Source organism: Buteo buteo, chromosome 3 (assembly GCF_964188355.1).
Source record: "Buteo buteo chromosome 3, bButBut1.hap1.1, whole genome shotgun sequence".
In the NCBI taxonomy this organism is placed as follows: domain Eukaryota; kingdom Metazoa; phylum Chordata; class Aves; order Accipitriformes; family Accipitridae; genus Buteo; species Buteo buteo.
In genome coordinates this window covers 64,360,007-64,378,880 of record NC_134173.1, presented here as the reverse complement: position 1 = coordinate 64,378,880, position 18,874 = coordinate 64,360,007, and the positions used below count along the sequence as shown (strand labels likewise).

At 41.5% G+C, this 18,874-nt stretch overlaps 1 protein-coding gene across 2 annotated transcripts in view; it reads right to left on the bottom strand.

The window, feature by feature from the left end:
- DEPTOR (DEP domain containing MTOR interacting protein) overlaps positions 1-18,874 on the bottom strand; it is a 78,140-nt gene that overhangs the window by 7,501 nt on the left and 51,765 nt on the right. For both annotated transcript variants that reach the window (XM_075023867.1, XM_075023866.1), the window contains 4 exons: positions 17,781-17,966; positions 17,014-17,148; positions 13,804-13,874; positions 13,033-13,137 (listed from right to left, as the gene is read on the bottom strand). In XM_075023867.1, coding sequence (XP_074879968.1) covers positions 13,033-13,137; positions 13,804-13,874; positions 17,014-17,148; positions 17,781-17,966 — 497 coding nt within the window. The remainder of the gene's footprint in view (positions 1-13,032; positions 13,138-13,803; positions 13,875-17,013; positions 17,149-17,780; positions 17,967-18,874) is intronic.

Genomic DNA, 18,874 nt, shown 5'->3' with positions numbered 1-18,874 from the left:
ACAGGGACAAGGATCAGCTGGCCAGTTTGAGTAGCTCAGGCTTATAATTGTTTCATTATGGTATTGTGAAACTCACTGTGATCTTCCAGAGGAAAGGTTCTTCATGTGTAGTTAGCAAAACCATCTATTTTCTATGTGTAATCTGCATGAGAGACCTGCAAGACCCTGGTTTCTATTAAATATCAGGCCATGCTCTCAGTAAGAACCCTTTCTTACAGGCACCCATGCAATTTGGGGCTGAAAGATTAACATTTTGCAACTGCCGGTGACCTGGAGATGTCTTAAGCAGAATACCAAACAAATTAAGCTCTTCACACTTTATAGATACTTTTTAAAACTCTGGGCCAGTTCTAAGACAGAAAACTTACTGGTTGATTCTTGTGGTATGGCCATAGCTCTCACCTGTGAAAGTTACTGAACTGCTGAAACCGAGAAGGAAAAAGCAAAGCAAAAAAAGAAAAGATACTCTTTACCATCACTTGTTTAAAAAAGCAATATACCTGCTTTGGCTTTCTTGTCTTGCTGACAGATTTCAGCAAAATTGGGGGAAGGAAGGCTTAGGTGCTACAAGAATGTAACATCTGAAACACAGCTTTCCAGCCTTCAGCAAGGCGGAAGGGGACATCCAAGCTTCCAACATTTTAAAGGAAGAGTTACCCTTCCAATGGGATTTCCTCCCCTCACATTCCCCTTGCTCCTCTGGGAATGTTGGGAACTGCTGCTCCCACTCCTGCCTCCCAAGCACTGCTGCACTCTGAAGCAAACAAATGGAAACCAAGGTGTCATTTTTTAAAATCTAGTTTAAATATGAAATAGAAGGAGTTGAGAAATTAGTGAAAGTAAACACTCCCATTTAAGGCTATTATTTTGTCACAGAGGAACAAAAAATTACACTGCTTCTACTTTTTATTTCAGTTACCATTTAAAAAGGAGCTATTTACAAGTGGGTAACCATGCAGGGTTGCCCTGCCAGTTGTTAGATCTCTTGAATAAATCTTCTGAGCTAATTACCATATCATCATCTTCTACTTCACACACCACACCATGGGTTTGCACACAAAACCCTTAGTGACAACACCAGAGAATGAAGTTTCCCTTTCCTTAGGGTGTAAAGAACTAATCTTACTTTTAAAAGAAATGTGGGGAGAAAAAGGTTTGTTCATTAAAAGCTGGAGCAGTAACCTGATCTGGGACCCCACAACCCCTCCTGCTGGCAGAAAGGAATACCCTCAGCCTGAATTGCCAAGGACTCTGTGGATCCAGATATCAAACCTCTTCTAAAGGGGAGGAAGGTTCATAGCAGGACTTGGTGCCTCTACTCCCAAGAGGTGCACCAGTCCCTTTGCGCTGGCTCCAGGGAGCAGTGCGCCAAAGCCAGGCACCACTCCCTTTTAATCTTGTGCCAGCAAAAATAAATAAATGAAAGGACTTGTCTCCAGGCAAAATAAGTTCCCTGATGTGCCTGACATGGTTGGAGGAAGGAGGCAATAGATACGTATCTGGCTGGAGGCAAAGGGAAAGAGGGAGATGAAAAGGAGGTGAAGACAGAATCAACCTTTCTGGCAGCAGCTTCACTTAGATCAGTAAACTGCAGCTTAAGTTTTCAGATAACATAAAGTCCCAGTGAAATCAATGGGAAGATGGATGTTAGGGTAGAAGGAACAAGCGCAGAGAAATCTGACGCAGGAGAACAAGGGTGGAGGAGGGAGGGCGCAGGGCTCAACTTCTTTTACACCCTTACACACACAACCTGCATTTATGCTGATACACGGTCTCTTCTATTTCAATAGGTAACCCATAGCCATAAAGCAGAGGAATCCCTGTGCTCAGCAAAGACCCCAGGCTACAGAGATGCTGAACGTGCTGCCACAGAAGAGCCCAAGACACAAGACTAACCTCCTAAATAAAAGCAAACACAGGCAGCATTGAAGTATTTGCTCCCACTCTGCACGTTGTCACATGGCAATGAGGAAAAGAGATGAAAATCAGAGGTCCTGAAAACTATGTTTCCAGCTAAGATTTTTATCTCCCCCCCCCTTTTTTTAAAGAATTTATGCAATCTTGCTAGGATCAATAAATCAAAGCTGAAACCTAACAATTCAAAACCTACTGCGTGTCGCCAGAAGGTTAAAAAATCATGCAATGTCCTTTTCTACATAATTGAGGTTACTGGATGAAACAGAATAAATTGCAGCTGTGTGTTCAGCTCTGTAAATATCTCTAGCAAATGTGTAATTGGCTGTAGAGTGGGTGGTGTGGGAGTAGGCAAGTATCCAGGTCTTGCGTAAACACAGGATTCTCTCTCTAAAGGGACACATTTCTTGTTCACTCTTTACACCAGTGTTAAGCTGGCCCACTGTCCCATCAGTGGGCTAGAAACTGGATACCAGCAGAGCATGGTACAATGCATAGCAGAGAAAACCAACTCCATTTGCAGAATTACAAACATAAGCGTGTAATTCTGGCTCTCCATCTTGGTCTGTGGCTGCAGTCTGGTATGGATGGTTTGCCTGGGCAAGGCTTCATTACATATTTTCATTACATACATTCACTACATAATTCTTCTTTTTGTTTTTAAAAAAGAGGCTAAATTTTTTATAGTATTCCAAACTCATCTGCCTGTAACTGGAAAAAAATCAGAAATTAAACAGCATCATATAAAAACTACATAATATAAAAATAAAACATAAAAACATCTAATAAAATATCTTATAACATAATATAACAATTCACAAAACATAAAATTAAGTCCTAGATTCTCAAAGGGCCTCATCATTAGTTCAGATAGTGTCTTGTCTCCCTCCCTCCCCCACAGATGGGAATTAATGGAAATTTAAGTCTTTTTAACAGGAATAGAATGAAACCATTGCTGTGCAAACTCCACAAATAGAGTGGACAAATTAGAGGGGGAAACAGCTGACCTAATAGCCCATGAGAACAACTCTTGTTCTGGGGTGGGTGGCTTTCAGTCTGCATGCAAGTCTCAGCTCTGCAGCGGCACAGTTTCCCCAATGGATTGACGGAGTGGTCAGACAAACACTGACACAGCAAACGGGTATTGCTCACGTAGGTAAATGAAAGCTATCTGTACATACCTGGAAGGTAATAACACTAAGGACCTAATACCCTGAAATGCAAACCTTCCATAAATAGGGAGTAGGGAAATACAGGTCACTGCTTCTCATGGCCCTAATTGGGAATTGGTGTGTAAAATGACTGACTTAATCTGAGTTGCAGCGGGTAATACCCACAGGTAAAGCCGAGCTGGACTGGGCCACATCAGGAAAGCAAACCAGTGACTACATGCTTAACTTTATAAACATTTTTATTGTATACTGCAATTTGATACCTACCACAGAACAGCTCTGAAAATGTTAAATAACTCAAATGGCTAAAGGTGGCTCTGGGTGAAATACTGCATCAGTAGCAGAAGAACATAGAGTCTTAGCTTAGAAATAACGTCTTTTTATGCTTGGGCTGACCTTTTAGTGTTCTGTTGTTTTGTTTTTTTCCTGGTCTATCTATACCTAAACTAGATTTGCTAAAGGAAAACACATATAATGAGTAAAGAACTTAAAAACTATGTATCAGTTTACTTACAAGGTCAAATATAATTAGGCTAAACTAACTAAATGTAGTTTGTTTAAGGCCCATATTAGTTAAAAACAGTCCCTAAACCAGCCCAAACAAGGGAGTTACGAGGGCAGTCAGACCTATGCAGGGCACCCTCAGCACCCTCTGGTATCAAGACTGTAACGAGCAGGAACGGTCTGCGCCATTAGAGACAAACAGCTGCTCTCTGTTTGCGCAGACAAAAGTGCAATTGTTTTTCCATGTGTTTGACTAGCTAAACAGAGCCTTGGCTTTAATGCAACATGTTTCCCAAATCATTCGCTTATATCATGAAAGGAAGCCAGCTTGTGTCTTGAGCAGAAACAAGAAAAGACACGGAGAAGTGCGGGGAAGGGTCTGTAAAGCAGGCAGCCGGGGAGCAGCAGCATCCCCAAAGTGCTGGCGGCAAAGAGCTGTGATAGCCACGATGCTGTAAACCCAACAGCGTCCGAGGACCCCTTCAAGACTTCAAGTGAAATGGATATTGCAACCGAACCTAATAATACAAAATGCTTTTCAACCTCAGTTGAGAGTAAAAGCAGTTCAAAATGCCAGCAATTTGCTGTACTGGCCTCAAATTTTGTATCTTTTTTATAGACACTTAGGGTACACTTTTTAAGATTTCAGCCATTCTGCAGATAAGTTTTTCAGATGATAGCCCTCTCTTTAGAGAGCCTGGACTACCTAAGAGTGACCTGCAATAGCCTAAGAAAGCTCAAGCAAGGGTGAGATCCCAGCTGTTCCGGCTGGCACTAAATCTCGCCGTTCAATGGGCTATAGACCATGCTGGAATTTGGAAGCTGTATCAAAACACAAGCACAGCCCTGTTTTACAGTGCAGCTGAAACCAAGACTGCTTTCTCTCCTTCTGAATGGCTACAGCTGTAAGACTTCAGAAACAATCAAGAAAACACTTTCCTAAATGCAGGGTGTTCAGCTATCCGGGTTATCCTGCCATAAAACACCATTTACTCAAAAAGAATTTTTAAACCTACTTTTTATTAAAATAATGTGACTAAATTAAAAAAAACAAACCACTGACCTCCAATTATGAACCTGTGAACAAATTTTTTTTCTGAATTGTACTTGCTGTTGATGAGAAGGAGACGATGTACAGACACAAGTATAGTAGGTTGCTTGTTGCCCAACAGCATTTTAGGTGGCTGGCCTACAAACAAGTTCGATTCTAATGTCAACTAAACTGCTGTGAATGCAGAAAAAGGAGCTCTGAGGTATTATGAAACTTTCTGTATTTGCATAAGGTTTCAGTTGTTGTAAAGAAAAAAAAGTCATTTTATTGCCCAGTAAAACTCTCTCTCTGTTAAAAGAGTCTTTAGAAAAAATCACACAGAGTTATTGGAAACCTAATACTGTTCTGCAGGCCAAAATTCAGGTCTGGGATAAGCAAGTAAAACCTTGCTAAATCTGTGTCCTGTAAGTTTGGGGGAGGGGCGGGGGGGAAGGAAATTCACTCTTAAAGGTGACATTTATACTCAGAAAAGCTAAACTAACTCCTTTTATATTTTACATAGGAATTCCCACTGCCTTAATTCCTTTCTCCATAGTGACTATCATGGACCCTGTCATTCAAAAACAGGACTGAAAATCAGAAAAAGAATTTTTCTGTTTTCTTTCGTGTGTGCAGTTTGCGGTTTACATCCTGCTGGAGTGATGTTTGAGCACTGCACTGCCCGTCTGCATGAAAGTGGATCTTTCCCATATTTTCTATACTTCAGGGGGGTGACTTTTCACACGCAGAGTTTTGATGTCTTTATCATGTAATAGTCCCTGATAGCCACAGCAAGCACCTAGTCTCTAGTCCAATATAAAGCTGTCTGATTTTTTTTAGGTGATTTTATGTTCACTGACTCAGAAGAACAGAAGCCCATAGTCCATTGAAGGAAGCGCAGTCCCGCACCCCATCTACTTGGTGGTGACTATGCACTCAGAGGCATCTTTACAAGGGTGGATTTCACTTAACCATCCCAAACAACTTCAATAGAAGTACTGCGGCCTCAGAAGAGATGTCTTCAAAACAAACTGAACCTTAAACAACTCTGTGGGGAAAGAAGCAAGGCAAACAAAGGAAACAAGCAGAAAAATGGAGATCTACCAAAAGAAGTAGGAACATAGAATGAAATTCTGGCATGTCTGAAGATGACAGGAGCTTTATCATGGCTTTAAAATGGCATACTTAGAGTCTAATGATTTATTAGTGGAAAACAGAGCAAAACAGAGGATAATTTTGGTAAAGATTAGCAGAGACTGGAATATGGTAGCATTGGAAATAGAAAGTCTCTACCCCCAGAACAGTTACAACCTGGGCAGGGATGGCAGAGTGTTACATCACAAAGAAAGTATTTGGGATTAATACAAACACAAATTTCTCATCAGGAAGGGGAAGACGTTGGCTTAGAAAGAGGGCACTTGTACAAACTGAAGTTTGAAACTCAGTGGAGCTTGTGCCAGTGTAACATTGCTGCATGGGAGTTGGTAGGTCCAGTCTGTAAATTTGGATCTACATGTTGCTCTGAGACTGGGAACCCTAGACCATACACTGTGAACCACAGCCCCACAAAACACAAGGAAACTTAAGCAAACCTAGAGGTTTTTTCATTTGTACTGGTATCAAAATGGATCTACTCATCAAATGTTTTGATTATGTTTGATAATATGTCAGATTTGTTGGCATTTTCCATCTGTTTAAACCCAAACTACTATACCTATGTATTCTGGTAGGAAAACAGTCAGCGTAGTTGCATAGAGGGTTTGTGACAAGGTAAAGAAGAGAATCCAAATCCAAATTGTGTCTTCCATGTGACCACCATGGGGCAGGTTCAACCAGCAGGCCAGTGGCACAGTGTCTCTGAGACAGTCTCCTGACACTCAGAGAAGTCCAACAATGATAGGGCTTCTACGATGGAAGAGGAATAAAACAGATTGAGTAGCTGGTACAGCAAAGGGGCAGAAGAGAGACTGATTAGCAGCTCATACCACGCTGCACATTTAATGATTTCAATCAGCCTAAAGACACTGTGCTAATGCAAAGGATGATCAAGGACATAAGGACTCTGTTGTTGCACTTGCAGTATTCTGTAATGAAAGCAAAGAAAATATTTGCCAAACCTTGTCTCCTTTTGGCAACCAGGCAAAGTTCTGGCAGTGAAACACAATGCAGCTCCCAAAATCACATTTTCCTTCAGTAAGAGAAGCCCCTAGTTTGGTGAGAGGGCTGAATTCAGAAAACTCTCAGACAAGAGGAGATGGGTGTAATGCAGTTTGCTGCCCAGTACTCACAGAACTATGTTACTATGATAATTTTGATAGCAACAATCCCAGTATAGTTAGAGTAACATGGTTTTAGGATAGAAAAGTGGTAGCAGGACTCTCTAAAAAATCTGGGAACTACTCACTGAGGTTAATTAAACACACCCCCTGGAAATGGAAACTTTGGGACAGTTACAGAGGCATCACCACAGCTCACCAGCAAACTCCTTGAGCAAATGATGACCATAGACCAAAAGGAGAAGGCAGACACAGAGTAGGAACACCCAGGCACAGATTCATGCATCGATCAGGAAAGTACGGTGAGTGCTATACATGCTGCTAAACAGTTGTCAAGGACAACCAACCACTAATCCATTTTTCAAGTTCGATGGCAGAGCTGAGTATTTTCACATTCACAAATATTTGATCTCTTCCAACTTCTGTTGAATCATCATGCCACCAACTAACACAGCTGCCTTACTAAATTTTTCTTTAGAGTCTTTTAGAAAGATTTCTACTAAAGATCAAATGAAAAAAAAATTGCATCCAAACTTGACCATTATATTCTTACTATGCTCTTAACACACGTCCTAATGTGACAACCACTCTTCTCGAGCATGACTTACAAGATGTTCGAGGCTAATGGCTACCCTACTCAGCTCACTCTCTCCAATTTCTGTGATGGATAGTAGCACATAAAATCTGAGGTTCTGGTTACAGCTGCATAAAGTGAAAGATGGAGCTAAAATTTGTTTGAATTTTCTTTGGTTCTGCAAAACCAGAGTTGATTTTATGGTAAAATATCAAATCTGATTTCTTAAAATTGGATTTCTCTAAAGTCATAGGTGCTTGAATACAGCTTCCACATTTCTATGGAGGAGAATGGACCTTTATGTTATAGTTTATACTTAAATACTATCAGAAAATGAGGCACTCATGAAGACATGTTTGAAACTCATATACACATTTATATTCAAGCCCTACAGTAGTGTCATTCATGGCACGCAGGGCTATGCACGTTTAACTCTGCTGCTTCTCTATTTATGGACAAGCTATGAAAGCAGTTTGTCAGCAGCTTTTTTTGAGTGTTCACATTACCAAATACATTCATTCTGAATTCACTCTAATGTAATTATCAAATTCAGCAGCAAGCTGATAACACAGCTAAAGGAAAATACCAACCTGCCTCAGCGTTTTCATGCTGTAATTGAAAACAGATGGCAACTTGTGTAATTTATGCTTTTCTACAATCAGTAACATGTTGGTATAAGATAAGAATTCTAAGACTGAATTGCATCTGCTTCAACAACACCATATGCTAGTGCAGAGTATAAATATTTATCCAAACCTACTTCATCTTCTCATTTAAAGCTCAGCCACATGAGATAGTGAAAGTACCCTTCGGATACCTCCAATTAGCACTGAAGCATCTCCCTGGTGCTTTAAAGAGTTAGAGTCCCAGCACCAAACACTGAGGTATCTTCCCTTCCTAAGCTTCATGGAGAGGGTTAAATGGAGGCATGTTCGTTGTGCCTTATTTATACAATATAAATCCCAGCCTTCAAGCTCCCACTAGGCTACCTTTAGGAGTTACAAAGAAGTTTCTCACTTATGATGTCCAAGCTTCTCTGCTTTTCCCACTATCTTGTAAAACACTGGAGACCTAGGTTTGAGGTCAGATTGGCAAGGACCATGGAATGGGCTTTGCATTTCTCTGCAGCATGGGGTACATTCGACCTCCTGAAAATCTCACAGTTCAAATTTCTTCCTATTGCAAGAATCTAAGGCATTGGCAATTTCTTTGACATCACATGTTTTGGGGTTGGTTTTCCCCCCACTTGGCACCTTATAATGCATAGCTTTTAGTTCTTTATGTTACAAGCCTGTAATATTTTGTGACTGTGGCAGTATTTGGACTTTTTGGTCTAACCTGATAGTACCTATGTTCCTTTGATGGCAGGGAGACTGAGCCTGATGACCTTGATGAACCTGACAGCAATCTGCTCCATGACACAGTGGCTACTCAATTACACTTGAGATTTGGCTCTTATTCTGCTAGTGAAATCACTTGAGAACCTAGACCTGAAAAAATAATTTGTCAATGCAGAAGACAACAGCACCGGCAGAAAATTTATGAGGCTGACCTCCTCCCTGCACCAGTCTTTAAAGATCAGGAGAGCAGAACCACGCTGAAATGGTCCTGGCTGTAAACTGTAATCCCCAAGCAGAGCTCAAAACAGAAGGGGTTGGTACCAGTGACTATACATGGTCCCCAAACTCCCTGCTCCTAACTGAAATGAAGAAGAAATAGACTAGGATAGAAAAGCTCAAGTGGCTGTTGGCAATTTTAGTATAAATACTAATTTGCTCAAAATCAGTTTAAGGAATCAGATATTCTTTAGCATGCCTCAAAGGTTAGAGCTGGGCACTGATTTCTCCAGCCAAAGGAAAGAACAGATAATCAGCAAAATGAGTAACTAATCTGTCTCTTTCACAAGCCTCACACTAATCTAGGTCTGCTTGTTTTGTCACACTCTGTTGCAGCGACGTCACACTAAATAACAACATGTAATGCATAATTTAAGTCACTAGTTTGAAGTCAAGCTATGTAACTTTTCAAAGAATACTTGTACCTTAAAAACAGAAATTAACTTACAGAATAAAACACTGAAAAAAGGGGAAAAAGAGTTTTCCTGACAACAACTGGCAATATTTAGCAGTGTCATCTGCAGAGACCTGAATTTTGCAGCCAGTCAATACTGAATATTAAAGCAACCTGGAAACTTCAAAATCCTGCTGTTCCTGTCTTTCACTGCTGACGACAGCAGACAGCAAAACAGAGCTGCAAATAACTTACAAGTACGCATCGCAACACTGACTCCTTTCATTGCCCTGCGCCGCCTCCAGCTCCCACTTGTTAATGCGCTTACAGCAACCACGCTCTTCACAACGCGGTCACAGGCAACCGCACTTCAACAAATGATGTCTAAAAATACTTTAATAAAGCTAATAGACAAGATATTTATTAAATTATTTGCTCAGCTTCATACTTGAAACCTCAGACTGCAAATGGTAATCCTATTTACCAGCCCCAGAAGAGGTATCAAGACTTAAAGCCAAAAAAATGTAACACACTCTCACACCTCTTCAGCAGACAATTTTCTCAGAATTAAATTGAAAATTCCCCCAGAAGAGGATGCCACGTATAAGGAGATGGCAAGCGCTGCCATGCAGAGGTGCACGTGTGTTGCGGAGACCCGTGCATCCCAGCCGCCCAGCGCCGTGCCCACCGCAGAGCCGCTGTGTGCGGTCAGAGCTCCGTCCCAAGCTCATTGAGATTTCTACCCAGACCCCAATTCACAGCGCTCTGGAGCAGGCCAGGAGCCCAGCCAAGGTCAAACTGAAAGCAAGCCACCATAAAGTCCTTCAGGTAGGTTGAGCCTGTAATGTTTACTGCCATATGTAATACACGGGAGAGTTTTAAGTGCACAGGCTGAGGTCCGACAATGAGATTGTAGGCAGCAGTCCTTTCTCAACAGTTTGTCCAGCCTAATGCAGAGCAGGACTATAGCGCTCTCCAAGAGAGATAAGTGTAAAATCACAAGCTTTACAAACAAAGACACTTCCAAAAACGATTACACTGGATACATCTCCTTAGGAGGAAAAACCCTGCTGCTACTGCCAAGAACTTTTCTACAAACTGCAACGCCAAGTCTTGGCTCTTCTTCAAATTCTTGCCCTTTTCATCATAGCCAACTTTCCTTGTTAGCGCTTCTTTGGTGTAGCACTCAGAGCAACACTGGCAGACAAAAGCCTCTTGCACCAGCCCACCACAAGTTACCAGGCCCAATAGTCTATTTTCAAAGTGCTCCTCCTGTAGCTTCCACAGAGGGGAAGGTTTATTTTCAAGGAGCTGTTATCTAAAGCCTGTCATGCGATTCCTTTAAATTCGCCAGATTGAAGAGTACTGTAAACAGATGGATTAAGTGACATAGATTTTTAAAAATTTCAAATACTGCACTATAATTTACATACCTATTGCCATGGGAACACCTCAACAAACCCCCTTAGTTTCAAATAAAACTGGCGTTTCTTCACCAGGGGCTAAAGGTATTCAGCGTTTCTGAAAATGGGGTGCCAATTTTGGTGTCTAAACAGGCACTCATCTAGTATATAGCCATAATGTTTTATGTGCAATTCTGCTCTGAAAAGTGATTTTATATAAAGATAGCACCTTTGCAAATAATCAGATCTGTCCTTTGTGCAAATTCAAGGCAATATATTCCAGCTTTACTGTCTAAAATACTGTTTGCTCCCCTCAGGACAGTAAGCTATTTTACATTCTTATGTCTTGAATGGTTCAGGCAAACCTCTGTAACCCCCTCAGAGTACATGAGTGCATGGAGAGCACAAATGGAAGATATGAGGACATAATTTGGTACATAAAACCAGTTTCAGAGGTGAACTATGAAAGAACCCAGCTTAACTGAAACATCCTAGTGTCTAGTCACAGGGCCGCCAGCATGAAACTAAAAGTAAAAACAAACCAAAGTCCCACCATATTCAGCTCTACGCTGCTGAGTGCAGAAGTGAAATCTGTAAGATTATACATATGACACCACAGTTATTTTTACAAGTCAGGTTTCAGAATAGATCTATTTTATTGCTAGCTGCTATATTCAGAGAGTAAAAAATGCTGTAAAGTACTATACTCCCAAGTTCAAGATCTAGAACATACATGTGAATAAATTAATTATTTTTCAATTTAAGTCCCTTAAATTTTAGGCAGGATTGCCATTTGAAAATGATACTCTTCATATAAAAAATGTAACTGTACATTATATTGAGGTATTGTATAAAACATAAAAAATTCCAGCTCCCTCAGGAATCAAGCTGTTTGCCAGGATGCGTCAGGGTGCTGCGTGCACCAACAGGCTCTGCAGCTGCCATTCCCCCTCCCAGGAGTTTTGCCTGCCCATGCTCAAAAAAAGTAAATGTTTCAAAGACAGTACCTTCTTCCAAGTTTCATCTGAAAAAAAAAAAGCAGCACCCGGAGAGGAGAAACCCTTGTAGTGCATTTGCTAAGGAGGGTGCCATGGCAGGTCTGGCACCGCGCGATGGGCAGGATGCGCATCCCAGGAGTCGCGGCAGCACGTGCTGCCTCCAGCTTGGTGGGCGTGAATATACGGGCAAGAGGCAGCTGGGGTGAGTGTGATGGAAAAGGGAGATGAATTAGAAGGCAGGACAAAATTTGTGGCAAACTGGGCTGCACGTGGCATACATCTGAAGCCTTCATCTGTGGTGTTATCATACAATAAAGCATGACATAAACTGATAATTTAATCTTTGTGTCTGGCCCAGCTTGGACATTGGAGTAGATGTAGTAGCTAGTTTCCCTTTCTTGCTTTTATCTATACTTGGCATAATGCTTTTTTTATTTTTCCCACTGTACAAGAGAGTGATTTATTCACAGATATATGCAGGATGTGATCCAAACCCACAGGTAAGTCAATGGGCTCTGCATTAGCAGTACAAAAGCCTTCACATGGAATTTGTATTTGTTTATTCTTAAATCACGTATGAAACTATTTCAACTCTTTATGAAATATGAAAGTGTCATAAATTTTTCTTTCCAAAACATATTGAATCTTAACTGTTTTACAGTGAACAACAGGTTATGCTAGCTTCACTTTTGATAGGTATGTCTGACTTTGCCTCTTCCTACATAGGCAAAGTCCAGAAGCTGCATACCAGCAACCACATAAATTGCAAAGTAAAGAGGGAAGCTAAAATAGTGCAGAAATGGAAAAAGGTGAAAATAATAAAAAAAAAAACAACCAAAACACCACCACCACCAAACCCAGCTAACCAACAAAAAAAACCCCTAAACAAAACAAAAAAAGGAAAAGATCAAGAAAGCAAATTGGAAAGGATAAACAAGTTTCACGTGGAAAAGGGACTTGAAGAATCTCAAAGACAGAAGAAAAGAAAGAGGAGGGGGGTAAAAGGCAGCAGAACTCACTGTGCACAAATGCCTGAAACTGAAACAAAGATACTCAACTGTGGAAACAAAACCACTTCTCCCTCCCCAGCCCAAGACCTTCACTGAGCAGCACAAGTACCCCTGGTAAATCATCCCCTTTTGAAAACCCACCTTCATCCCAGCCGCGGCTGCTGGCCCGCTGGGGTCCACGGCCTGGATGTGGCACGGCTTGCTCCCCCGCACCACAAAGCCCCAGCCCACCGCGTCGCCAACAATCTGGAAAGAGAAAAGAAGGACATGATCACCTTCAAGCAGCTCCAGGAAATTCAAGGGGGTAACATCCAAATGGTGCAAGACATAATTTCAACGTCTCTATACTTCCAACACATAGTAAAGGGCATTGTATACAGGCTGCTATATCACTCATGGGAAAGGCTCTATCCAAGTGATTCCTCTTGCTTTTAATGAACATTTTTTGTTGAACTAGGAGGCTGTAAAAAGCAATGCTTCCAATGACTAGGTTCAAAAATATCTTTACAGAAAGGCCTTCTCTAACAGTGAATATGAATCGAAATTTCTGTCCCATCATAGTCTAGAAAGACCTAAGTAGGAAACTTCAATTTGGGTAGGTAATCCACTCCTGCAGAGCAAGTATTACCAGGAGCACAAAGGCTAGATGAGTTTGTATAATACAAATGTTATTGGCTTTATGTAATTTTACACTCCATTTAAGTCAGCAGTACTACATTGGCATAAAGACAGGATAAACAAATGCAGAATCAGACCTGAAATGTGTGGAAGTACTGATAACGGAGTGTGGGATTTTAAAGTACAAACCTTTGCAAATGCAAATAAGCTCTAATTATTCCATCAGAAAATGGCTGTTTGGATTACCTTATGCATACAACATGCAGAAAATAAAGAAAAATACTGGAGACATACCGTAAAAGTTTTTCTTACATATGGGGCTCCAGGCATCAAGAGCTCATCAGCAGTCACAGACCTCTTTAATACTGTGGAGATACATAAATGAATATTCAATATAAACATTCCCCTGGAGTTCCTCCTAATAAATAAAATACAGTGTTGGGGTACAACATCTTTTTGGTCCCACTTCCCATACAGTCTTTCAGTTCCTGCAGACTTACTTGAAATTAGTAAAAGGGCCAAGGAAAAGGCAGCAGAATAACTCCAAGTACAAATGATAAGAGCTTTGGAAAATCAGGGCATTTAGCCAACAGACTTTGTTGTCTGCAATCAAGATCCACTAAACACTCTCACAAACATCAGAAGTGGCTGTTCCTGGGTCCAGTGTTGAAACTAGTGACCAACCTTCCTGACATGGAGCAGCTTTTCTTCCCAGCTTGCTCTGTGCATGTTGAGTGCTTTCTGCTATTTCATGAGTCAGGTTTGAATCACAGAATTGAGTAATAAGAAAATTCTGCTTGAGTCAGGAATTATCCCAATGAAGAGATTTCTGCAATTGTAGGCACAGACATCTAACCTCATCTTATCCAGGGACAACCTAGGTAACCTAGAGCTGGCTGGGATTTTAGATGAAAGGAAATACCAGTGAGTTTCTGCAGGTGATTCCCCATTGCCTTGCTATGCATTGGGATAATTTTCCCCTGAACAAATTAAATGTAAAGTTCTGCCAAATCAAATCAATACCATTCTGTGTACCATTTTTCATCTGTCTATAAATGCTTCACAAGATGGAGTACAATGGAAAGATATATGTTGTTCACTGTATTTGCCTGCTTCACCTCTAATGTTATGGCTGCTTTTCTTTCAGTGATAAAAAATTTTGATGATGTCTGCCTTTTCAGTCACAGGTGGAAGATAAAATTTCCCACAGATGGTATTCAAAGACATTAACAAGTTTCTTAATGACATTCATGGGAGCAGGGAGAATTCTAGCATACAAACCAGTATGTTTTTTTTTTACTTTCCCATGGATTCTGACAAACTGCCATTTAGCCAGCATTACACTTTGCAGAGCGTGCCTCGTCAACGTAAAAAAACCTGAATAATTATGCTCATCCGACAAGTCAGAATCAGGTAAATCATCCATGCAGGACTCCCTTGCGTGCCTCTCTTCATTATATCTCCAGAAATTTTTTTTGTTTGATGATTGTTTTTCTATATGACTGGTTAGGTCATGACCTGGGTTTTTTTTAAGTGTTTGCCTGCAAGAGAACTCATCTGACAATAAATATACCTCTGCCTTGTGTTTATCAGCACACAGTTCAGCGACATGCTCTGGGTCTGGATAGCAGAAAACTGTTCGTGAAAAAGATCACTTTATAGTCCAGCAGAGGATTAAGAATTGCTCACGTTTACATCTGATAACCTTATGTTAACCTAAGCGAGATGACATGTGGATCTGTGCTTGCGCTATGGGAGAAATTACCTTACATTGCTGGTAATTGTATAATTCTTAAAAATAAGTCTGTTTATAAGCCCATTGCTGTCTTCTTTCAAATATGAGCCTGTTAAAGCTATTCAGAGTTTGAAAACTAGTCCTAAGGGAGAATTTATTTTAAAAAAATAAAGAATTTATGCAAGGGCAACATCAGCCTATCCTTTTTCTTCCAGTGTTGTGTAACCAGCTGCATTAAAATAAACTTGTTCTCACTATCCATGGGTTGACACTTCATATATAATCAGAACCATAAATGAACGGAATAGTCGGCATAGTTCAGATAATACACACATTTATGGACAGTGCATGAATGCTGTTTTATCTGTCCCAGCAAATTTTCCAGGATGTAATTAATGATGTGCTGGGGCTAAAGAGCTGCCCATACAAAATCTATCAGACCACTTCTGGGAAGTATACGTGAGAGAGATTCTGCAAAAATGTGGCACTGTGGCACTCTTTGTATAGGGGCAAACCCATTGCATATGGGGGTAAACACACTGGAAGGTGGTACTGAACGCCCCACAGCAACATACTCCAAAGATGCAATGACCACCAGCACTGAGAGCGTTCCCCCAGGCTGGACAGCAAGTCTGGTGTAGGGGGTTATGGCTTCTGGGCATGCAATCCTACTGAGTCCTTCCAATTATTTTAATTTAGAGCCTCATACTGAATTCCCAGCAGACCCTAAGGAGACAGAAGGAAATGTGCTAAACGGAGAGAGAAAGAAAATATACCCATAACTATGCCTCTCTGATGGCCACTCTGCACAGCAGGAATGAAATGCACTTTAGCTCACTCATCTCCAAAGTAAATTGTCAATGTTTTGAACAGGATTCATACAGAGCTTGAGGTACTCTCTAGCAATCACTTCAAATGCCAGCATCCCTTTGAAAGCAAAGCTTACACATATCCTCTGAAGCCTTCCCCTATTGCAAAACACTCCCCACACCATTGGCAGAGACCCGGTAAGTTTGAAATAATAAGGAGCACAAAGGGCAGCAGTGACTCTGCTTTGAAATTCAGGGCTGTTTCTGAGGGAAACAGAGAGGCTGAAACAGTATCTATCCTGGTCTGTTTTCCCTTTCTCAGACATACAGTAAGAAACAATTTTAAGTGAACTGTGGAAGAAAGGGTGTGTTTAACCTTCCGGTGTGAGATAGGAAATCCTTTCAAAAGGAAAATAAGCTTCAACACTACTTTTACCTTTCTAAACAGACCAGTGTAAGACCTAAACAAATGAAAATGTTGAAATGGTCCCTGACAGGCTGAAACAATGCTGCCCCTTTTTTTAGAGGCTGCTGTTTTCTGAGTTGTGTTATTTCATAGCAACTCAACCAGCCACTGGATAGTTAAACTCTTCTCTGACTTGCACCAAAGGAATGTCTCTAGGAGGAGATTTGAATCGGTTCAGAGCTTGGCAATGAAGAGGCAAATCTGGGCCTCTGACTGCATGTCCTCCTACGAGATAAACTGTAGCTCAAACCACAATTATGGGCTTGATGCAGAGACTATTGGAGGCAGACGTCTGGCTTGTGTTCAGCAGGACTTCAGGCTAGAAGATGATAATAGTCCCCTCTAGCCTACAAAACCTGTGACGCTGTGAATTTTTAATGTATCCTTGAAAAGATAAACTTAGATGCGATGCTAGGCATTCTTCATGTTGCCTTCTCCCCAAACAGATGTTTGTGCCCTGGCTCGTGTGCATCGTAAGCGATGCTGGTGCTCACCAGATTTAGGGTTGCAGAGCACAGGGGGACTGCTGCTGAGCGTTGGGCTACTGCTGAAGTACCCGCTGCTGCCACAGCTACTCATGCTGCTCCTCCGTACTGCTGACACGATCTTTATCTCCTTGGTGGGACTCACTGCAAACAGAGAGAAAATACAGAATGGGAACCGGTATCAATTATTAAACCCATTTCCCTGGTTTCTTTAAAACAATAGCAATAAGCCATGCTTGCGCCAACAACACTGGGAAGGGGTTAATGTGTTCTACACAGTTAGAAGAGTCACTGCATGAGTATAATGCTGTAGCTAATACGATGGCTGAACTGCTCCCATTGCAGTGTCTTCTCAGAGGCATTTCAATGTAGGGAAGTAAGTTTTTCCAGTTTTACTTCACATTTATTCTTTCAGTTCCTACTAGATGCTGCTGTACAGCAAATGCTGCAGGACCCCTTCCCCTCACTTCTAATCTTCTCAAAAACTCCACATAGTATATATGACAAATTACGTTGGGCCTGGGGGATTTTAACCAGTCCTGTTTGCTCATGGACACCGAATTTAGATCAGGATCTGAAATGCTATCGATACAGATACAAAACCACTCCAGCTCACTAAAGATTTGGTAGAGTGAATGGATAATCCCTACGAACAGGCACACATGATAACAAGCCCTGCTTTTTTTCAGACAAATACTGGAAACCTTTGTCCAAAAAAGGATTTTTTAACATCCCATGGAGTTGCTCTACAGACAGCAGTATAGTTGATGAGTCACCTGAGAGAAAACTGGTGTGTTTTCTGTTGTCATGGTTTTGCTTGCGCAGGCAAAACGGGCTGTCATGGCTTTCTGGCATCAAGCGAGATTTCTCGGTGAGGAGCTCCATTAATCGTCGCCGCCGGCGGAAATTCATTCTGCACTGGTAGAGCAAGTTGCTGTCCATAAAGTGGTGCTTGTTGGACACTAGGAAAAGAAATGGATAGAAAGTCTATGCCTTGTAGGACTGAAATCAGAGCATACCTACCTGCAGTGTATGCACTGCACACCTTGGTGTAAGGAAGCAACACTGTGAGCTCTCACCTTCCCTCTGCAGACTCAGAAAAAGAAGGAAGGTGGTCAGCTTCATGCAGGTAGCTTCAATATACACGCTTTTATAGCATCGATAACAATGTAGGAACCTTAGTGTCCACTGCTGAGAGGAATCTTTTACATTACCTTGATTAATGACAAGCACTTCTTATTGTAAAGTGGAAATGGAAGTATTTTATCTTTCTGTGACAGGTTGCATAATGGTCCATCTCCACGCATGCTTCCTCTTTATGCCGTTTGCTGCTGCTGGTCACTACAAATCAGGCTTAGCTCCTTACATCGAGATTTTGTAAATTCATCAGTCTAGGGTAGCCCCTGGGAGCTCCGACCGACTACCTTGTTTGGAGCTACAGGGCAGCAAAGAATCAAGACTTGTGTATTTCCTCTGCCTTGTTCACCACAGACACCGTGTCCCAGACACTTCCTGCAGGCCCCTTCCCCCACTTTGCACGGATATGCAAGGTTTGGGAACAGGCACCCTGCCAAAAATCATTTCTTACATAATGAGCAGAAGTCTTAATTACAACCTGAAAGCAAATCCCTGGTTGCTGGTGTCAGAGCAAAAGAGCCGAGCCTACCCGCAGACTGCAGCATCACCATAACGTCTGCGTGTTTGCTGCCACTGATGCTGCATCTTAATAGCAATGAAAAATGCAGCAGTTAGATGGAGCTCTGTGCCAGGTCCCAAAAGTGCTCTGACTCTTTCAAGGCTTGGTCGCAGGAAAGCCCTCTGGCGTACTCCCTGTATTAGTATTGCAGCATCTTAAATAGCTGCAGTAGAT